General features: G+C 47.0%; 2 protein-coding genes and 1 long non-coding RNA gene across 6 annotated transcripts in view; 1 reads left to right on the top strand and 2 right to left on the bottom strand.

Moving 5' to 3' along the window:
- Window positions 1–23,293, bottom strand: part of CDH16 (cadherin 16) — a 100,178-nt gene that overhangs the window by 73,940 nt on the left and 2,945 nt on the right. For 2 of the 3 annotated variants that reach the window (XM_083165257.1, XM_083165258.1), the window contains exons 2-3: window positions 7,038–7,094; window positions 2,647–2,727 (exon numbers count right to left, since the gene is read on the bottom strand). In XM_083165257.1, the coding sequence (XP_083021383.1) occupies window positions 2,647–2,727; window positions 7,038–7,082 (126 nt within the window). In that variant the 5' untranslated portion in view covers window positions 7,083–7,094. Of the gene's footprint in view, window positions 1–2,646; window positions 2,728–5,619; window positions 5,750–7,037; window positions 7,095–23,293 lie in introns of those variants that run through there. The other variant, XM_083165259.1, reaches the window with a different exon arrangement.
- The window catches only part of LOC146046082 (uncharacterized), a 37,219-nt gene continuing 19,737 nt past the window's right edge, over window positions 5,812–23,293 (top strand). Inside the window, exon 1 of the long non-coding RNA XR_014465740.1 lies at window positions 5,812–5,897. This is a non-coding gene — a long non-coding RNA (uncharacterized LOC146046082). The remainder of the gene's footprint in view (window positions 5,898–23,293) is intronic.
- Window positions 16,577–20,967, bottom strand: LOC146045138 (uncharacterized). 2 transcript variants are annotated; one of them, XM_083163835.1, is made up of 3 exons: window positions 20,833–20,967; window positions 18,709–18,784; window positions 16,577–17,986 (listed from the first exon to the last, which is right to left on the bottom strand). In XM_083163835.1, exon 3 carries the CDS (start codon window positions 17,983–17,985, stop codon window positions 17,047–17,049), a length of 939 nt encoding a protein of 312 aa, XP_083019961.1. In that variant the 5' UTR covers window position 17,986; window positions 18,709–18,784; window positions 20,833–20,967; the 3' UTR covers window positions 16,577–17,046. The 2 variants fall into 2 exon arrangements, with proteins under 2 accessions (XP_083019961.1, XP_083019962.1); XM_083163836.1 differs by lacking the exon at window positions 20,833–20,967 and adding an exon at window positions 19,417–19,482.

The raw sequence follows: 23,293 nt of genomic DNA on the forward strand, positions 1-23,293 counted from the left end.
TGCCGTTCGGGTGCTGTTTTCACGCTGAAAACAGCACCCAAATTAACCCTCACTCGCACCCTTCGCAGGGCTGAATTCGCCCGGTGTCGTGATAATTCGCACTCAGCAAACCATCCGCACACATTAGGGATAATAGGATCGACCCCTAAGATTCCCCCCCTTCATATTCTTAAGGTGACCCTGGTCTTTTACAGGACTGCAAGCTTTTGCCAATAGGCCTAACTTAGGGCACACTAGGGTCAAGTGGTTGCTATCTGTCATTAAATGTGTGTGAATGAACCCCATAAAACCGATGCAGTTTTGCTCACGCAAACCCGGCTGTTTGAGAATGAGCCCTACTGTCTCTTTCCTGCCGACACTAACCACGTGGCCTACTAGTGACCTTCTGACCAGTTGGGATACGGTCATATTGTCTACAGCATTTAGGTCTACAAGCATTAGGTCTACACCACTAGGTCGACCTGCATTTAGGTCGACATGACTGAAGGTCGACATGATTTAGGTCGACAGGGTCATTAGGTCGACTTTTATAAGGTCGACAGGGTCATTAGGTTGACATGGGGAAGGTTGACAGGCGAAAGGTCGACATGGGGTCATTTGACTGTTTTATGAGTCGACATTTGCCGACAGGCGGTATTTCATGCCCTACCATCCACTAGGGCGTGGTGGGAGAATAAAATAGTGTGCCGAGCGTAGCGAGCCATGCGAGGGGACACGTTGCTATGTTGACTCTGTCGACGCGTGGAAAAAAAAACATGTTGACTTTTTCACTGTTGACCTAATGACCCTGTCGACCTTATACCTGTCGACCTAATGACCCTGTCGACCTAACACCTGTCAACCTAACACTAATGACCCTGTCGACCTAACCCATGTCGACCTTCAGTCAGGTCGACCTGAATGCAAGTCGACCTAATGGTGTAGACCTAATGCTTGTACACTTAAATGCAGTCTGACGAATGATCCCATTCCGACCAGTTATGGGGTCTACACACGGGGTGACACTGCTATGGGGTCTATACACGGGGTGACACTGCTATGGGGTCTATACACGGGGTGACACTGCTATGGGGTCTATACACGGGGTGACACTGCTATGGGGTCTACACACGGGGTGACACTGCTATGGGGTCTACACACAGGGTGACACTGCTATGGGGTCTACACACATGGTGACACTGCTATGGGGTCTACACACATGGTGACACTGCTATGGGGTCTATACACAGGGTGACACTGCTGGGTGATCTGAGCAATGTAGATCGCACAGATTGCTCAGCAAGATCGCTCAGCACATAGCACTGCACAGCCAAGTATGCTGAGCAATCTGCCAGGACCAGTGTTCTCCGGTGAGAACACTAGCACTGACCGGCGATCTAACTAGAGTTTTCCAGCATGCAGGATATTAATAGCTGGTCCATAGCGGCGTGCGGGGCCGCACATCGCTGTCGCTATGGACCCTACACACGGAGCGATGTTGGGGCATTTTCTAGGCGATTTAGTGAGAACGTTTAGAAAATGTCCTGAAATCGAACTTAAATAAGAATCTCTAGTATCACATATCTCTCCCCGCTATTTGGAAGGTTTCAGCTTTGATCATGAAAAATAAACTACTTTTCCAAGTGCTGTAACAACAAGATACTGCAGCATTGAGTCCAAGGTGACACTCTCTCCGCTCTGCACTTCCACAATCCAATCACCATAATGAAATCAGCCTCTCGGAGAATGTTCCTGTCTCGGCACATGTCTGCGTTATACTTCCATCCAAACAAAACTTTTATTGTTAAATAGTTGAACAAGGTCGCTTGCGTTTAGTGGCACGTGTCCTTTATAACTGTTTTCAAGGTTCATTTCTATGCTGTAGCCGGTGAAAGGAACCTCTGAGTATTCTGTCCCTGATCTCCTCCATAACAGTGGTTAAACCAATATCCCAGCCATTATTCTATAGAGATGCCTCACGTGGCGACGGTGCACTGACAGTACTCACAAATCGCAGCGTCAAACTTCAGTACAGTTCCAGCAGTCGGACAATGGGGTCATGTGCTAATAAGCAGTCAGACCTGGTCATGAATCGACCACGTCTACCGACGTCGCGTTTCTTATTGGATCCACGCGTTTGCTGGACTTTTATTGTGATTTTTTAAATTTAGCTTATTCATAGTTAAACATAACACAACGTGTGGCATGCCTTATGCAACTGCGGTCTATATATATATATATATATATATATATATATATATATATATATATATATATATTTGCAGATGGGCAAAGTCATTTTGCACGGCAGGTGGGGCAGATGTAACATGTGCAGAGAGAGTTAGATTTGGGGGAGTTATTTTGTTTCTGTGCAAGGCAAATACTGGCTGCTTTATTCTTACATTGCAATTTAGATTTCAGTTTGAACACACCCCACCCAAATCTTACTCTCCCTGCACATGTTACATCTGCCCCACCTGCAGTGCAGCATAGGTTTTGTCCATCTGCTCAAATTGCAGCCTTGCTAACAGGACTGAAACAGAACCAGTAACATTTACCTATATCTTTGGTGTCAAAGACTTATATTTAGGTCAGGATGGCAAGGGCTGCTATTCTGCAGAGCTGAGGTGCGGATATTAATGTAATACTGCTAAACCCTCCTCTTACCTTGGCCAAGCAGAACGGAAATGTCCCTCTGTAGTTCTCAGGAACTTTTATTCTTTGTACATCGGCAAAAGTAAGTGGTACCTGTGCAAATAAAATATTGTACACTGTTAGACGTCGCACTGGCATGCACACAGGCAGGGGGGAGGACGGGGGGGGGGGGTCATACTGGCATGCCCACAGGTAGGGGGTGGAGGGGAGGGAGGTGTCGCACTAGCATGCCCACAGGTAGGGGTAGGAGGGGAGGAAGGGGGTGGCATGCCCACAGGTAGGGGGGAGGACGGGGGGGGGGGTATCTCACTGGCATGCCCACAGGTAGGGGGGAGGACGGGGGGGGGGGGTCATACTGGCATGCCCACAGGTAGGGGGTGGAGGGGAGGGAGGTGTCGCACTAGCATGCCCACAGGTAGGGGTAGGAGGGGAGGAAGGGGGTGGCATGCCCACAGGTAGGGGGGAGGACGGGGGGGGGTATCTCACTGGCATGCCCACAGGTAGGGGTTGGAGGGGAGGGAGGTGTCGCACTAGCATGCCCACAGGTAGGGGTAGGAGGGGAGTGGCATGCTCACAGGTAGGGGGGGGGGGGCGGGGGGGGGGTGTCTCACTGGCATGCCCACAGGTAGGGGTTGGAGGGGTGGGAGGTGTCGCACTATCATGCCCACAGGTAGGGGTAGGAGGGGAGTGGCATGCTCACAGGTAGGGGGGCATGCCCACAGGTAGGGGGAAGGAGGGGAAGGGTAGGAGAGATGCTATGTACACTGACAAAGCCATGCGAGGTGGGATGTTTCATGGACAGAGATATGGGGGTGGGCAGGGGTTACACAGAGTGCGCTGCAGGGTAGAGCTTTGGGGACAGGGGTGTTATTCAGGGAGAGGTGTCGGGGAGGGAGTGTTACACAGGGAGATGTGCGGGGGAGGGGTTACACAGGGAGAGGTACAGGGGAGGGGGTGTTATGCAGGGAAAGGCACAGGGGAGGGATGTTGCACAAGGAGAGACACAGGGTCTGGGTGTTATGCAGGGAGAGGTACTGGGAGGGTGTGTTACACAGAGAGAGGTCTGGGGAGGGGGTGTTACACAGGGAGAGGGTGTTACACAGGGAGATGTGCGGGGGAGGGGTTACACAGGGAGAGGTACAGGGGAGGGGGTGTTATGCAGGGAAAGGCACAGGGGAGGGATGTTGCACAAGGAGAGACACAGGGTCTGGGTGTTATGCAGAGAGAGGTACTGGGAGGGTGTGTTACACAGAAAGAGGTCTGGGGAGGGGGTGTTACACAGGGAGAGGGTGTTACACAGGGAGATGTGCCGGGGAGGGGTTACACAGGGAGAGGTACAGGGTAGGGGGTGTTATGCAGGGAAAGGCACAGGGGAGGGATGTTGCACAAGGAGAGACACAGGGTCGGGGTGTTATGCAGGGAGAGGTACTGGGAGGGTGTGTTACACAGAGAGAGGTCTGGGGAGGGGGTGTTACACAGGGAGAGGGTGTTACACAGGGAGATGTGCGGGGGAGGGGTTACTCAGGGAGAGGTGCAGGGGATGGGGTGTTACGCAGGAAGAGGCGTGGGGTAGGGGGTGTTATGCAGGGAGACGTATTGGGGAGGTGGTGTTACATAGGGAAAGGCATGGGGTAGTGGGAGTTGCGCAGGGTGATGTCCTGGTAGAGATGCATTGCTGGGATTACGCAGGCAGATGCATGGGGTAGAGCCGGGGGTGTTATGCAGGAAGAGGCATGGAGGATGGGGTGTTACCTACGCAGAGGTATGGGGGAAGGGGTGTAGTGCAGGGTGAGGCGCAGGGGAGGGGGAGTTTTACATAGGGTGAGGTGCAGGGTAGGGATTGTTATGCAGGGAGGGGATGATACTCAGGAAGTGGTATGGGGGAAGTTTTTTTTTATTCAGGGTGAGGAGTGGTAGAGCGGGTGTTATGAAGGGAGAGCTGTAGGGGAGGGGGTGATACGCAGGAAGAGGTGCGGGAGAGGGGGTGTTTTTTCCCAGGGTGAGGTGCAGGGGAGGGGTTGTTACGCAGAGAGAGGTGCAGGGTGAGGTTCAGGGGAGGGGGTGTTACTAGGGATGATCATCGATGGTTCATGGCCGATGTCGAATACTTTTGCCATCGATGGGGGAGAACAAGATAGTTTCCCTCCATCGATGGAACAGCAAAACGATGTTTTGCTTTTTTTTTCTTCAAAGTGCCGGGCACGGAGCATAGCTCCGCCCCCGACACCCGTAAGGCCCCACCCCCGTGTTTTGATTGGCCCACAGGCCAATCAATCAAACACAATGGCTGACCATCGATATGTAAAATTATCCATGGTCAGCCATTGCATAGTTTAGCACTATCGATGACCAGTTGCAGAATTGCCATTAATGGCAACCATCGATGGCAATTGCAACGATGGCCATCCCTAGGTGTTACGTAGGGAGAGGTTGTTACGCAGGGTGAGGTGCAGGGGAGGGAGTGTTACGCAGGGAGAGGTTGTTACGCAGGGTGATGTGCAGGGGAGGGAGTGTTACGCAGGGAGAGGTTGTTATGCAGGGTGAGGTGCAGGGGAAGGGGTGTTAAGCAGGGAGAGGTTGTTATGCAGGGTGAGGTGCAGGGGAAGGGGTGTTAAGCAGGGAGAGGTTGTTACGCAGGGTGAGGTGCAAGGGAGAGGGCTTAACTCAGGGAGAGCTATAGGGGAGTAGGTGTTATGCAGGGTGAGGCACAAGGGAGGAGGTGTATGTTACGCTGGGAGAGGTTGTTACGCAGGGTGAGGCACAGAGGTGTTATGCATAGAGAGCTGTAGCGGGAGGAGGTGTTATGCAGGGAGAGCTGTAGGGAAGTACGCGTGTTACGCGTAGAAAGCTGTAGGGGAGGGGGTGTTACGCAGGGTCAGGCACAGGGGAAGGGGAGTTACACGGGGTGGGGGGGTTGCGGGGAAGGGGGTGTTACGCTGGGAGAGCCGGGGCGGCAGCTACACATACACGGGACATATATCCTACTCGGTTACTAGTCTGTCAGAATAACAGTGGCTGGCTGCAAATCCCGGCCATTAGGCTGTGCTGCATCAGTACGGGAGGGGGCGGCATGGTTAGAGTAGCAGAGTCCTCCTGATTGGGGGAGGGCATTACATGCTCCTCTAACACAGCTCCGTGGGATTGGTTACCTTGGTGACCTGCAGTGTCCTGTGTGGCAGCCAGCTTCTGCAGGGCCCAGGGGGCATGGAAGAGACTCGGGGATTACTGTGGGGGCTGCTGACGGCCATTCAGCAATGTGTGAGGTAATATTCAACTGCACCCTTCCAGGGGCCGCTGCCCCCCTCTGCATCCCCCTTTACGGGCTCTTAACCCCCCCCCCCCATCCTTACACAAATATATGCCTTATATTCATGTATTTATCATATATATATATATATATATATATATATATATATATATATATATATATATATGAACCGACAATTAACTACAATATGTGACAACATATAAATGACGATGAATGTGTGTGTGTCAATGTATATATGTGACGATGTGTGTGTCTGTGTGACCATGTATGTGTCTGTGAGACCATGTATATATGTGACCTAGACAAGTATATGTGTGTGTCTGTGTGACCATGTATACATGTAATTATCAACAGTCGCAAACTCAAAATGTGATATGGGTGTGATATTAGGGCATTACTGTAGGATAATGAAAACCGTATGTAACTAGTCGTGCGTGTGACACTTAATATATGAGGGTATCCCCAGAAAATATCATAGTAAAGTAAATAAGCCCCATGTGTATTTGTGAATATGCATGTGTGACATTGTATATATGTGACCATATATGTATACATGAAAGCAGCTGGGCCTGTGGGCACAAACATTATAACTATCCTATAGGTTTTTTTTTGTTTTGTTATTAAAAATGAATGCTGTTTTTATGTTTGTCCATCAATTGTCCATAACATTCCCTATGCACTATATATATAGCAAGCGTCACCAGGCCTTTACACGTGGTCCCAGAATTCGGCATATGTGATTTGTATAGCGTCATCAAATTTCATGTTAGTGGCCTGATGTTTGGATGAATCAGCCATAGATGCCCCTGCATGGGTCCTAAGAATATACCATTTATAGTTCTTCTATATTAAGCAGGGGTTGTAGCACTGAAGTCTAATGTGCATAAGGGGCTTAGTTGCAAATGCCCAGCATTAAAGTGTTCATGAAAACAAAAATAACATTTACAAATATTAATATTGCGTTATTATGCTTTCTGATCATTAGTATTAACTAATTCATATTATACATTAATTGACCTCTGAGGTGCCCAAACCACACCCACACATCAAGTTGAAGGACCGCCTACTTTCTAATATAATTATAAACTACACCATCCGGGCCTAAAACTAAGAACAATTGGATAGACTTAATTACCTGAATGGTGACGGAAAGGACGGCAATGAGGCAGAAGTGTTTCATCCTATGACAACTCTGCAAAAAGAAATTCACCTTAATTTCATAGACAGCTTTTGTTGTTATTATCACTTGCAGATTTGCTTATCAAATTACCAGTCTATAAAACACTCATCTAAGTCCTGTCCTGTCTGTTGGCTGGTTTAATGTGTAAAAGCTGGGGTCCACCTCTGTCCCTCCATCTTCTCCCACTGCTTCAGTGATGGGAGAGAGACCCTAGCAGGTGAGGAGAAGGGCCAGCGGGGATTTAAGAATTAGAGATGGCTATTGACAATCGATGATTCAAAATCATCTATTGTTTATGACTGACGAAGAATAGTTTTGCCATTGATGGGGGAGAACAAATGGCTTCCTTCCATCGATGTCAAAGCATAACTGAATAGGTATTTTCTTCTTATCCAAGGGGACGGGACACGGAGCATATCTCCTCCAACGACATCCATGCAGCCCCGCCCCCAGGTTCTGATTGGCCCATGGACCAATCAGTCAAATAAAACGGATGGCCATTGATAGTTAAAACCATCAATGGCCATACATTACATAGCATATGAGACTCAACCATTTGCTCCCAAATGCTGGGAAAACAAACAATAGTAAATTGGTTAAAGTCATTTGATTTATCAAATTAACCAAACAATCCTTTTTATCCATATTCCAGTGATCGATTGTCATTTTCTCCCATACGTTTCCAGATTTTTGTTCCCACCAGACAGATTGGACAGATAACTCTTTGTGTGTGTACCCAGTTTTAGAGAGAGCTACCAGAGAATAGAGAGTATACCACACCTTCCCTAAGATTAGGTGCCCCCTTCATTCCGCGGGGGTCTGGCAGTCGGATCGCCAACTGCCAGAGCCCGCCAGCAGTGGAAGGGGATGAGTGCGCATGAGATGGACGCTCGCGCGTCCCCTTCTTACGGAGCTCCACCTGTCCCCTGCACCCTCCCCTAACCCTGCCCGTCTCCCTGAAGCAGAGACGGGCAGGGTTCGCGTCCCCTGCCACCCGGAAACTGGGACGAAAATGCCCATGAGATGCTCGTGCGTCCTAGTCAGATTTAGCGCCTCTCTGCCAGTGATCGCCAGCGGGGGCATTCTGGCACTGGCTGAGAGGCGCTCCATCGGTATGGTTTATAAATTCATAACAGATTTGTGTGAAGCCCATGCATGATCGCTGTGCTGCTGAGGCAGAACAGAAGGCAATTGCAGTCGCATGGCGTATTTTGTAGGTTTGTGGATGCGCTGGGAACACTGGTATGGAGCTGCTGCAACTACATGTATGAAGAGTTGCTCGCAGAAGCCACTCCGCCGATAGCTGGGCTGTAGCAGGGCATTTCCCACAGTGGTCAGGGTGTGGCACATGTAGATCTGAGCTTGTAGCTCTAAGCATTAGGTATCCCAGGGTCAACATATGTAAACAACTATGTGATAGATATTACAGTATATAAGTACGTGGCTGGGAAGCACGAATGGGTGAAATAAAGATAATGCAATGTCATTACTATTCTGTGCAAGATGGCAAGTGCAGTCACATACTGTAAATTATTCTTCTGCAAGAGGTTCCCTAGTGATCTCTTCCCCTAATGCAGATCAGTGAAATCAGCACAAGTTACTCATTATTGCCACTGGCGTGTTTCAGGAGCGGACTGGATTCTGCCAGCTGACAGCGTCCTCTGGCAGGACAGGGTCACTTGTGTCTTCTGCAGCTCTGTGGGCTCGACCAGGAGATGTGTGCTACGCGGCTCTGCACAGCCTTCGTTGTGACTTAAAGGTGCACTAATACTGATTTAGATTTACAATTGATTTGTGCCAGGTTGGAAGTCCAGAACCAAATCATATCATTTGTCAATATGATAAGCAAAATCAGTGTAGTTTATACAAATCAAAAAATACTAGTTAAAAGCCTGGCTTCTGCATGTACTTTCACTTTGAGCTGTGACAGTTTTTAGCCCACAACCTCTCCACCCCACCTTCAATCTCTGTCTTCACAGCTCTCACCCTCCATATCCAGCAAGTTTGAAACAGATGTCATCTGGTATGACATCTTTTAGCACACAAAGGAGTAGTTTGGTCCATCGAGTGGCCTCTAGTGGTCACTGGTGGTACTTCACCTTATAGAGGTGAGGAGTAGTTAGCGATAGATAGATAGATAGATAGATATGGCAAACAAAAAACCCCTCCCATGATCCTCCACCTCATAACTCAACAGTGGCATTTTAGTACAATTTGCCACATTTAATAATTGTTGCAGAATTTGTCAATGAAAAACTGACTTAGGGAAACCATGCAAATATGGGTGAGAATTTGGGCATCTTGACTCTACAAAGTTTGGGAACCCATGATCTAATGGAAGTATTACATGTTTAATGTTTGCTGATATTTTTTATTTATTACCAGTTATTTATATAGCGCACACATAATCTGCAGCGCTGAACAGAGAATAGTTGAACATTCAGATCAGTCCCTGCACCAGTGGAGCTGACAATCTATATTCCCTACCACATGTACACGCACACATTCATTCTAGGGTTAATTTTCATAATTTTTTCCTACCAGTACTGTATTTTTTTGGATTGCGAGAGGAAACCAGAGCACCCAGAGGAAACCCACACAAGCATAAAAGAAGATACAAACTCCACACAGAAAGGGTCATGGTGGAACTCAACAACCACCTATATTTGACATATCTACCAATTGTCCCAATTTATGCACAGCAGTCCCGAATTGAGGTCTCTGTCTTACTATCCCGCCCTTGGGTATGTGTGTCTGGCAGCGGAATAGTGTAATGTCATTTACATTTTTATTTATAACCTACAGATGTATTCAACACAGAGAACACAGCAATATAATATATCTGAGCCATGATAAAAAAAAAAAAACTCTAGCGGATGATGTAAAGACATGGCTGAAAGTTCTTAATATTAACTTTTATTTACAAGGTACCGCAAAGTGGTTCTATAAAGGGTAAACATAGAAACAGTCACTGAAGGGAGCGGAGGACTGGTGACATGCTTCGGGATACATTTACCTTTGAGGGTACGCTGAAGACCAGTTGAGGTACTTGAAAATAATATTGGTAATGGTGGAAGAAGAGGAAGAAGTCTCCCAATGGTGGAAGATATCTCCCGTTGCCGTGGAGATGAACCAAGTTGTGTTACTACCGGTTCCGTTTGCAGCATCATTAGTGTCTCTTTGCCCAGACCAGCAGTATGCAGGGAGCTACCTGCGCTGCCCTCAGACATCAGCAATTATCTGCCCCGCGCTGACACAGGTGGAGGAAGCAGCGGCATTAATCTTACAGGCGTTATCAGGAACCTCGGAGACAGGACACAGCCAGCAGCCAGACACCGGGGGACACGATTCCTGAATGCACACTACTCCTCCGCTACTCCTTAATATAAGTACACGCATACCGCCCACTTCCACTCCACTCGTAGGTAGTGTGGATATTTCAAATTGAGCAGAGGCAGTACTCATAAATGAAAAGCCTAATCAAGGGGTATGGGAGAGAAAAAAATGGTTGGGAACCGCTGGTATAGAGTTTAATTTAATCTAGGGAAAAATTGAAAAACTCCAATAGACATAGAATTGTAGCTTATGTCAAAGAGAAACTCATAGCATACACAAATGTAGTATTTAAGTTAAAGTTCCCATAGAATATAGAACTGAAGGTATTTGTTATCTGTTATCAGCCATGTTGTCCTGGGTGACCTTCAGCGGAATTACTGACAGGAAGGGGGAAATTGACTAATATGGGGCTTGTATTTCACATGGGATGTGGGATTGGGGCAACCAATCAGATACTAACTATTATCTTCTAGAAGGAGCTAAATAAATAAGTAGATTCTGATTGGTTGCCCATAGCAACATCACATGTGAAATAGATCTTAGTAAATTTTAGTAAAGTGTGTATAAAACCGTTTCCCCCACAGTAAGAACCTTAAATTATAAATGTTCTTTCTGATGAGCCCCGGTTATTTTTTTGCTTTACATATATGTTTGTAGATTTAATATTAGCCAGTTTGTATGTCAAGAACGGTTGCCCATGAAAACTATGTTATTACATAACAGCGATAGTCACTGACCGTGGTGTAACAAAGTCCTTTACTAATGTGAAGCCATTCTACCAAAGTCTCCTTGTATCGCGGATTCTCTTAGTGAAAATAGTAACTCGTCAAACTAGCTCTTGGCGTTGTAAGTATTGAACACGTTCAGGAATATTAGCAACTAAATATATTTATTTAACATGAAAACTGAAGAGTTTCTTACCTGGCCCTGATGCGTGAAGGACAGAAAACCAAATTAATGGACTGATATATTAAAACAGCTGAGCGGTTAATAATTGACTTCATGATTAAACGTGCACCAATAGCTTTTAGGTCTGCACGTCCCGCAGGCTATACAGTAGTTGCAATTTCACCAAGATGTTTCCAGCCGCTGCAACAAGATCCTCTCCACATATATATTTTATTTCAAGCTGGAAATATTTTTCATTCCGGATACACAAATATGAATTCTTCTATGAAATGACAGTTGTGGAATGTGTGAAAATTTGTAAACCATAAAAAAAAAATTCCAGGAGGAAGTAAGTTGGAAGTGAACAAGCAATCAATTTTCCAGAAGGTGGAGTCATGAGATGAGTGTACAGAGGGCGTATTCGCTCAGGGACCAATTGTGCGGCTCTTTGCATGCACGTATTAGCGCATGTGTAGGGTCGCTGTACGAATGCCTTCGGCGACTATCACAGTCGCCGAGGTGTTCGTAGGGGAGGGAGGGGGCGGCATCTGGGGAACGCTAAGCATTTTAAGGGCAATGTGGGGGCTGGCCGATGCCTGCCAGGGGTTTATCTCCAAAGGGTAGAGAAATAATTTGATGGTCGATCACCATCGAATGACTAAAGCTGGCCATACATCAGAAAGATCGATCTTAAGATCGATTGCGCTCATGATTGTGTACAATTTCCCTTGAAATCCCCGGCAGTCCTTGGTGGTTTTTGGACACACAATCTACACACAATCGATCATACAATCAATCATACAATCCATCTACTGCATGATTGTGTACACAAGATGTGCACACAATCTGCATACAATCCATCTTACAATCAGTCATACAATCCATCTGCTGATTGATTGTATGATTATGTACATAAGATGTGCACACAATCTGCATACAATCCATCTTACAATCAGTTGAGATTGTATGATTGGGTACAATATCTTTCTGATGTATGGCCACCTTTAGGCCGCATGCGAGAGGATCCTTTCGCTTACATCCCCTCGCATGGCACTGAGGGGATTCAGCATCGGGGAAGGGATGGTCGGGCGTTCGGCGTTTGTCGCCTATGGGCTCGCTAAGCAGCAAAGGATCGCTGCTTAGCGGGCCTTACTGAATCACCCCCTTGAGATCCCTTATCATCAGAGCTTACAATCTGGATGTGATGTTTACAAATATTCACCTACTTTTCACTTCACGTGAGCCGTAGGTGGTAACCTGATCGACCCTGCAAGTAGCGCTACGGAAGCAAGGTGCTGTGTATGGTGTAAGATGCTGCTATTTCCTTCCGATTCTGAACATTTCGTTTTCCTGGACAAATTGGAAAAAGCAAAAGTTGCTAAAACAGCAACAACATATGACAGAAGAATACTTTTACTCCAAAACTGCTAACGTTGTACCTTTTACCAATAGATTAGTTACCAGCCCATCAAAATGATGAAACAACATAACAGTAACGTCAACACCGGCGACGGAGCGTGGCCCAATGGAGCAACACTTGAATTGCTCCATCTATCACTAGCCCTTTCTGAGCGATATCTTTTACTACGTCCTCTGGTGCGTATGAGGCTCTAGAAGCATCTGTGCATTTCTACCATTATATTGAATTTATATCTCATTTACTGGACCATTATTGGCCCGATTCAGACCCGCTCGCCAGGCGGCGTAGATCCGCTGCCTAGCAAGCAGGTAAACGCCGCACATATCCGCTCGCATACGCCCACACAGATGAACAATCGATGGTTACCATTGAATGATTTTTCCAATGTTCAATGTGAAAAAGTAAAGCCAGGACTTTCCATATGAATGCTTTCTGACGAATTGGGGGCGGGCGCTGATGTCATGTGAGGGCAACTCTGCGTTTGGTGGGGTCCTCCCACCGTTTTTGTGGGTAAGCCCATGAAACACGTTTGCCCACCCCAAAACCCCCTGTCATGTGCACGTGCAGACCCCCACCATGGGGACAGGACTGAATTCTGTGCGAACAGATCTGAATGAGCCCCTATGTGTGCTGGGGGAATTCTGTGTTGTTTGTCTTGATGACATCAGCACCTGTAATGGACTAATAAATGCATCTGTGAATAATTGAACTTGCTGTATGTTAATGGTAACGTAGAGAAATGTAGAATCAGATCACATAATTTATTTATGATAACATACGAGAAGGATCCCCCTCTCCTGCTGGGGTAGGAGGGAGGGAATACAGGCCAACACTGCTTTATTTAAATATATCTGGAAAGAGCCCATATTTAGCAGAGATTTCTAACGGAACAGAGGGGATTCCCCGCTTCAGCTGTAATAATTGTGTGGTACACAAGCTCTAGTGCCAGTTGCTTCCCATACAGAGAGTGGAGCAGCTGAATCGTGTGCCGCGCATTAACCCTGTAACTGCTAGGCAAGGCTATACTGTGGGCCTTATTCTAGTTCACTCTTTCTGAAAAATCCTTCTTAGATGGACAAAACCATGTGCACTGCCGGGGGGCAGATGTAACATGTGCAGAGAGAATTAGTTTTGGGTGAGTTATTTTGTTTCTGTGCAGGGTAAATACTGACTGCTTTATTTTTACACTGCAATATAGATCTTATTTTGAAGTAAAACCCCACCCAAATCTAATTCTCACTGCACAAGTAACTTCTGCCCCACCTGCAGTGCACATGGTTTTGTCCATCTAAGAAGGATTTTGTCAGAAACAGTGAACTAGAATAAGGCCCAGTGTGCCAAATGGATTTGCACTGAAGTCCAAGTTTGAGTTATTTCCTTTAGCAATAGTTTCAAAACTTTCTACACTTGTTTTGAGTGAGTTTTTGAAGGGGGGTTGCAGCAGCACGCGACTCAGAATGAGCCCCGATAATCGCCCTCCTGGTGTCTTGCCTGCATTTTTCCACAGGTCTGGGCGGACCAGAGACCCGTCCAAGAGCATCCACTTCAGGTTACGTTCTGTGTTAGTATATATAAGCAGAGGATAAGGCTATGGTGTTTTATTTGTATATTTAATTTAGTGTCTGTCACACCAGGCGCTCACATTTATGGGGAAAGCATTGTTCAGAAAAACCTAGAGGATTTTGGGCAATAGAGCCTATATCTATATTTACTGTCTAATCTGAGAGTCTTCTGGGAAACCTGGGCATGTGGGAGCCCAACCTAGATATTCCCGGACATTGCAGTGTTGTAAGCAGTCTATTTCTGGCCACCTCTATTTGTAGTAACAGGTACAGAGTAATATAGAAATGTCATTTACCAGCAAACAAACATATGTTGGTGAAAGCTCAGACTTGCACTGTTATCGCTATGGCCTATTCTCATGGTGTGTACACACGGGCCGATATGGCTTCCGATGTTGCCGATATAGTGAACATCGGAAGCCATATTGCATGCTGATTGTGTGTTTTTTTCACTGACGATGCGCGCTCCCGTGTGAGTGCAAATTGGCAGCCAAATAGAGAGGGCAGGCAAGACTATATAGTGCAAAATTGTCCCAATATGATCTGATCGTATCGGGACTCGCATACAGTAGCACGGCATTTCTGCCGTGTGTAAACACCATTACATTAATAAGCGCATTTCCTTCCAGGTATTGATAGTCCTACACAAACACCCTTGTAATGCTGTTTTCAATGATCCTGGACCATCAGCTGCTGCAGTCTTGTTTTTTTTTAAACAAATGCAGGTGTATTTGGCAAGAAAGTTCCATAAACCAATCAGATTCTCTCAATCTTCTGTTAAGCATGAAAGGAAATGTCTGATTGGGAGCTAGTGGTTTTCAAAAATTCCCATTACTGTAAGGATGGAGAACTGACAGTGGGGAAATCTCTGCTTCAGTCACACGGTTCATGTTTGTGAAAGCACCCATCTCCACCCATCACACTGCTCGCGGTCTGAATGACTATGGTGAACATGTCACATACATTAGTGAATGCATACTCGACTTCTGTAACCTGTAACCTGCAGTATTCCTATCCCTTTACTAGATATGACTGAAAATTCCAGATGAAAAGTACAAGATTCTTGGGTACTTGTTTCCTAGCACGGCCACAATCGGGATTGGTCGCGGCTCTTATTTAGTGCACTTTAAGGGCCGCGATCACCCCCGACGGACGCGATTCTCTTGATTTTTTCCAATCTTGTGTATCGTGTACCATGCTTCAATTACCGCGACACGACCGACGCGATAATTGAAGATTTTCCTGAAATCGGGTGGATTACCAGATATCGGTCCCATCGGGAGCACTAAATGACAGGATTTATTGTCCCCGACGCGACCGACGCGATAATTGAAGCATTCACCGATATCGGGTGTTTTAACATATATCGGTCCCATCGGGAGCACTAAATGTCAGTATTCAATGCCCCCGACGCGACCGACGCGATTTTTTTATCAAAAGCAGCCATTTTATGGTTTTACATGGCTGCTTCCAATACAACCCCACATTTACACCCACATTTACAGGCTGCTTCCAATACAACCCCACATTTACACCCACATTTACAAGTTGCACCCTATTTTTAACTCCACCTCAACTATCGGTCCCATTGGGAGCTTTCTTTTATCGAAAGCAGCCATTTTATGGTTTTACATGGCTGCTTCCAATACAACCCCACATTTACACCCACATTTACAAGTTGCACCCTATCTTTAACTCCACCTCAACTATCGGTCCCATCGGGAGTACTGAATGTCAGTATTCAATGCCCCTGACGCGAGCGACGAAATGTTTTTTATTGCAAGCACCCATTTTTAATGTACACACTATTTAAAACTACACCTGAACTATCGGTCCCATCGGGAGCACTGAATGTCATTATTCAATGGCCCTGATGCGAGCGACGCAATGTTTTTTATTGCAAGCACCCATTTACAATTTACACACTATTTAAAACTACACCGGAACTATCGTTCCCATCGGGAGCACTGAATGTCATTATTCAATGGCCCTGATGCGAGCGACGCAATATTTTCTATTGCAAGCACCCATCTCATGGTTTCACATGACTGCTTCAAATTTAAACACACATTTACACCCTAAATAATAAATGACACGACACATGATAATAGATTTCAACACTTTTATTTAAAAGTTGATTTTTTTTTACGTTTTCTTTTTTGTAACGTATTGAACTACATTTTTTTTTTTTCCTTTATTTTGTTTTTTACGGGAAAAAAATTGAAGAACAACATACAAAAAAATAAATAAATAAAAATATTATGTTTTTTTCTTTTTTTTTTTGTCTTTTTTTTTGTCTTTTTTGTATTTTTTAACAATATAACTGTCATTTTATTTATATTTTTTGTCATTTTTCTTTTTCATATTTTTTTTTCTTTTTTAACAATATGAATTTCTTTCAGACACAAAATACAAACTCAGAAGAAGTTGATCGATCAGTACAAAGAGAATAGATGCCTGGCTATCACAACCAGGCAAATCGAAATGAGGCGTGGGAAGATCACGGCACACTCCAAAACAGTGCCCACTAATGCAAACAATCACATGAATCCAAAAGAAGTTACAAATATGCAGAACAGTGGTTAGTGAAGGAGCAAAACTAGTACAGCCATCGCAAAATTCAGGAAGACCGCACTGCAACGTTCACCAACCAAAATTGTAGTACATGACTAAAAACTTATTATTGTAGAGTACTCAGAAAGGAAGAGAAACAAGAACATTGCTGCCAAATTATAAATTAAAAGTCAAATTAGCCGAATTAATAATTTGAATAACGCTCTTCGCCTGGGGTGGGGGGCTGCACATTCCGCAATGCGGAGTACACAGCACCAGGCAAAGTCGAGGGATCAGTGGGAGGTGGCATAGGGGGTCCCGGCGCATAGTAAGGGGCAGGCGGAGGAGCAACCGGCGCACTGAACATGGGGGGGTGATGTGGGTGTGGGCGTGGTGGCTGTCTGTGCGCATTGCGGCATGACGTTCCGTTGCAGTCAGCACAGATATCATCCTCTGCTGCCTGCAACATCAGGCCATACAGCACACGCTTAAAGTGGTGTTGGGTTGATCCTTTCCACTTTCGCATTTCTGCGCAGACATGATTCGTGAACATTTTGCAGTCATCTGAGGGATTGTTTACTGCTTCCTCCTTGTATGGGCAGCAATATTCCTGGCCGGTAGCAGCAGGTCTTGTCGCCCGTCTCCTTCTACGCCTCCTGGGGGGAGCTGATGAGGTGCTCGCCACCACAGGAGGCGCCACCTCCGACAACGACTCACCCTGCTGCGACGACTCAGAGGGAACTGCTACGTCAGCACTCTCCTGTGCAGTGGATGAAGAGTCTTCATCCGTAGCAGTTCCCTCTGCTTCCCTCCTTCCTTGCTCCTCCACAATAAAGAGCATACGGTCGTAGTACCACAACTTCGGCTGGTACACATCTGCAGGGTCAGTTCCTGAAGATCGCGACTGCTGGACCCGATTGTGCTCCTTCACCAGCACTGTCCGCATATTAGTGAACTTCTTTCGGACCCACGTGACGTTTGCATTAGGGACACGTCTCAAAGCGTAGGCCGAGATCTTCCCAAAGGCCTCATTCCTCTTTGCCTGGTTGTGAAAATCTATGTGATCTTTTCGCCACAGACATCTATTCTCTTTGTAGAGATCGATCAACTTCTTCATGATGTTTCTATCAACCTCACGGGCCATTCTGTAAAAAAAAAAAAAAAATTAGGTTTACACTATTAAAATGAACGCACTGCACTGTTATTCATTAACACACTACAAAAAAAATAAAAATATTTACCTCAGTCAGTAGCAGGTGTAAAAAAAAAAAGAGTTTTAAACTAATTCCCTTAAACGGCCAAAAAAACACAATCAAACTGAAATACAATCCGCAAAAAAAAAAAAAAATTTATCTGAGATATTGATAGCATATGATATAATAAATGCAATTTACACCACATTTGACAACAGAAGTAATTATATATTTGTGTCCCTCCACCATACACACGCACCCGAAGCGTGGCGAGCGCAGCGAGCCCCGCGAGGGGACGCGGATACCTTCACAGGTAAGCGCGTCCCCTGGCGGGCTTCACAGGTGTCCACATCACCACGGACACCTGTGAAGCCCGCGAGAGGACGCGCTTACCTGTGAAGGTATCCGCGTCCCCTCGCGGGGCTCGCTGCGCTCGCCACGCTTCGGGCTCGGTGGCTCGCTGCGCTCGCCACACTATTATATTCTCAACTCCACGCCGACGTGGATAGTAGGGCATGAAAAGGTCGGAGGACGCGTACCGCCGCCCCTCGCGGGGCTCGCTGCGCTCGCCACGCTTCGGGTTCACGTGGATAGTGGGGCTGGTACACTGTGGAAAAAAGTCATTTTAGGTACATTAACAAATTATTTAGAAGCACAATTTAAGCACAACTTACATTATTCTGTTCAAAGATGGAATTGGCTTCCAAAATATTCAAAATTATTATTTTTCAGATTCACCGATAACCGCAACTGCAATTCCACAAAACAGATAAAAAAAACATCAATAATCAAAATGGAATGACATACAAATCCACCCCCACTATCCACGTGAACCCGAAGCGTGGCGAGCGCAGCGAGCCCCGCGAGGGGCGGCGGTACGCGTCCTCCGACCTTTTCATGCCCTACTATCCACGTCGGCGTGGAGTTGAGAATATAATAGTGTGGCGAGCGCAGCGAGCCACCGAGCCCGAAGCGTGGCGAGCGCAGCGAGCCCCGCGAGGGGACGCGGATACCTTCACAGGTAAGCGCGTCCTCTCGCAGGCTTCACAGGTGTTCGTGGTGATGTGGACACCTGTGAAGCCCGCCAGGGGACGCGCTTACCTGTGAAGGTATCCGCGTCCCCTCGCGGGGCTCGCTACGCTCGCCACGCTTCGGGCTCGGTGGCTCGCTGCGCTCGCCACACTATTATATTCTCAACTCCACGCCGACGTGGATAGTAGGGCATGAAAAGGTCGGAGGACGCGTACCGCCGCCCCTCGCGGGGCTCGCTGCGCTCGCCACGCTTCGGGTTCACGTGGATAGTGGGGCTGGTACACTGTGAAAAAAAGTCATTTTAGGTACATTAACAAATTATTTAGAAGCACAATTTAAGCACAACTTACATTATTCTGCTCAAAGATGGAATTGGCTTCCAAAATATTCAAAATTATTATTTTTCAGAATCACCGATAACCGCAACTGCAATTCCACAAAACAGATAAAAAAAACATCAATAATCAAAATGGAATGACATACAAATCCACCCCCACTATCCACGTGAACCCGAAGCGTGGCGAGCGCAGCGAGCCCCGCGAGGGGCGGCGGTACGCGTCCTCCGACCTTTTCATGCCCTACTATCCACGTCGGCGTGGAGTTGAGAATATAATAGTGTGGCGAGCGCAGCGAGCCACCGAGCCCGAAGCGTGGCGAGCGCAGCGAGCCCCGCGAGGGGACGCGGATACCTTCACAGGTAAGCGCGTCCTCTCGCAGGCTTCACAGGTGTTCGTGGTGATGTGGACACCTGTGAAGCCCGCCAGGGGACGCGCTTACCTGTGAAGGTATCCGCGTCCCCTCGCGGGGCTCGCTACGCTCGCCACGCTTCGGGCTCGGTGGCTCGCTGCGCTCGCCACACTATTATATTCTCAACTCCACGCCGACGTGGATAGTAGGGCATGAAAAGGTCGGAGGACGCGTACCGCCGCCCCTCGCGGGGCTCGCTGCGCTCGCCACGCTTCGGGTTCACGTGGATAGTGGGGCTGGTACACTGTGAAAAAAAGTCATTTTAGGTACATTAACAAATTATTTAGAAGCACAATTTAAGCACAACTTACATTATTCTGCTCAAAGATGGAATTGGCTTCCAAAATATTCAAAATTATTATTTTTCAGAATCACCGATAACCGCAACTGCAATTCCACAAAACAGATAAAAAAAACATCAATAATCAAAATGGAATGACATACAAATCCACCCCCACTATCCACGTGAACCCGAAGCGTGGCGAGCGCAGCGAGCCCCGCGAGGGGCGGCGGTACGCGTCCTCCGACCTTTTCATGCCCTACTATCCACGTCGGCGTGGAGTTGAGAATATAATAGTGTGGCGAGCGCAGCGAGCCACCGAGCCCGAAGCGTGGCGAGCGCAGCGAGCCCCGCGAGGGGACGCGGATACCTTCACAGGTAAGCGCGTCCTCTCGCAGGCTTCACAGGTGTTCGTGGTGATGTGGACACCTGTGAAGCCCGCCAGGGGACGCGCTTACCTGTGAAGGTATCCGCGTCCCCTCGCGGGGCTCGCTACGCTCGCCACGCTTCGGGCTCGGTGGCTCGCTGCGCTCGCCACACTATTATATTCTCAACTCCACGCCGACGTGGATAGTAGGGCATGAAAAGGTCGGAGGACGCGTACCGCCGCCCCTCGCGGGGCACGCTGCGCTCGCCACGCTTCGGGTTCACGTGGATAGTGGGGCTGGTACACTGTGAAAAAAAGTCATTTTAGGTACATTAACAAATTATTTAGAAGCACAATTTAAGCACAACTTACATTATTCTGCTCAAAGATGGAATTGGCTTCCAAAATATTCAAAATTATTATTTTTCAGATTCACCGATAACCGCAACTGCAATTCCACAAAACAGATAAAAAAAACATCAATAATCAAAATGGAATGACATACAAATCCACCCCCACTATCCACGTGAACCCGAAGCGTGGCGAGCGCAGCGAGCCCCGCGAGGGGCGGCGGTACGCGTCCTCCGACCTTTTCATGCCCTACTATCCACGTCGGCGTGGAGTTGAGAATATAATAGTGTGGCGAGCGCAGCGAGCCACCGAGCCCGAAGCGTGGCGAGCGCAGCGAGCCCCGCGAGGGGACGCGGATACCTTCACAGGTAAGCGCGTCCTCTCGCGGGCTTCACAGGTGTCCGTGGTGATGTGGACACCTGTGAAGCCCGCCAGGGGACGCGCTTACCTGTGAAGGTATCCGCGTCCGCTCGCCACGCTTCGGGCTCGGTGGCTCGCTGCGCTTGCCACACTATTATATTCTCAACTCCACGCCGACGTGGATAGTAGGGCATGAAAAGGTCGGAGGACGCGTACCGCTGCGCTCGCCGCGCTTCGGGTTCACGTGGATAGTGGGGGTGGTGTTAACAATTGTGGGGGCCATTTCACACTTCAATTACCAACCACTTTACATGCAAATTACTATAAAGTAGACACAGCATACTGCCTGCTGCACCATTTCAATAACAAGCACAACACACCTCAAACTGCTCTATTTAACAAATATGTACCAAGAAATCATTACAGTCTATGTCACCATGCATTACTATCAGAAACAACAGACTATTTTGTATGTATTATAACACACAGTACATCATTTCCAGGCACATGATATACATAAACCTGTGTAATCCATATTATCATTATTGCCTTGACACTAAAGTCATACACTTCATAAACTACTGCACATAAACACTTTATAGGTATTTAGATAAGCACTACCCCTTGAACATAAGCATTATCCACTCTATACAGCCAATGATAAACCTCTAATCCTCAAACAAATGATATATGAAGGACACATGTATAACCACAGTAAGCACCCCTACCCCTCCAAACCCCCCCCCCCCCACCCTCCTAAGCCTGTATATATTGTTCACAAACCCAAAGGCCCACCTATGCTCAGTAAGTCTGTAAATCTACTTACTGTTTTGTGCAGGGGCAGGGAGACAGACACAGCTGCTGCGTAGCGCTCACTGATTACCATCAAAATGGCTGCTGATGTCCTTCCCCAGAGTGCTTTTGGCGCGTTTTTTCCGGCAGGCAGAAAAATCGCGTCGGTCGGGCGGTGATGTTACGCTCACGACAATGCATAAGACCGACCGACGCGATATTTCTTTGTATATTGACGGTGTAGCGCGTTATACAGGGAGTTACTTCAAAATTGATCGGTCGCGTCGGTCGGAGCCATTGTAAAATGCTCCCGACGCGACGGACATGTTAAGAACAGTATTAAGCACTGTATAGTGCTTATACTGATCGGTCGCGTCGGTCGGAGCCATTGTAAAATGCTCACGACGCGACGGACATGTTAAGAACAGTATTAAGCACTTTATAGTGCTTATACTGATCGGTCTTGTCGCTCGGAGCCGTTGTAAAACGGCCCCGACGCGACGGACATGTTAAGATCTTGATTAAGCACTATATAGTGCTTAATCAAGTACATGTCACGTCGGTCGGCAGCATTGAGCTGTTAAGCTCACAGTACATTGCGGCCGACGCGATATGCTTTTAAACATGTCAACATGTGTATCATGTTGACATGTCGACTAAACATGTCAACTTAAAGTTGAGCATGCTTAGTATGCTTAAAAAAAGTGGTTCTCTGTGTCCAAACCATGGTGAGGGCCCCAAGCCCCAGAAGCCTATGACAATTCTAATGTTAATAACCCACACAGGCTTCTTGGGGTTTGCTGCGCTTACCACGATTTTAACTTAGTACTCCACTACACTCACCGCGCTCCAAAAATTATTTGGATAGTGGTGGTGTGACTCCATAGCATTCATCCATCACAAGTCATTCACCTGAGACAAGAAACAAAAGTGTTTTAAAAGCATTTTTGAAAATTTACTTTTGAATTGAAAATAGAAAAACTTCAATGGCAAACAAAACATATGACATCAGCATTAATGGGGGACACAGAAATGGGGGTAAATCTCAAGAGTCCTTGGGCAATAAAGTCAGGGCAATTAGTATGCGGGCAAAAGGATTCTCTTGTCCCAGGCTCTTCCGCCACATGAACTCCTCCAGATAGCTCTGGAGCATATGCCTGGCGGTGCCCCTGTGGCGTTTATTCCGCCACTTACATGCCCCCCACATCCGTTCAACATTCTGGGTATGTACCCCTGTTGTAGGGTCTACAAAGTTATAACGGTGATTGACCTGGGCATGTTCATATCCTGCAGCATTCAGCTGGGCTGTACTGTAGGCTCTCCAGCAGTC

This window comes from Crinia signifera, chromosome 11 (genome assembly GCF_055691185.1).
Source record: "Crinia signifera chromosome 11, ASM5569118v1, whole genome shotgun sequence".
Classification (NCBI taxonomy): Eukaryota; Metazoa; Chordata; class Amphibia; order Anura; family Myobatrachidae; genus Crinia; species Crinia signifera.

Excerpts from the sequence above, each read along its gene's own strand:
- LOC146045138 (XM_083163835.1), bottom strand. The coding sequence starts at position 17,985 with ATGGCCCGTGAGGTTGATAGAAACATCATGAAGAAGTTGATCGATCTC.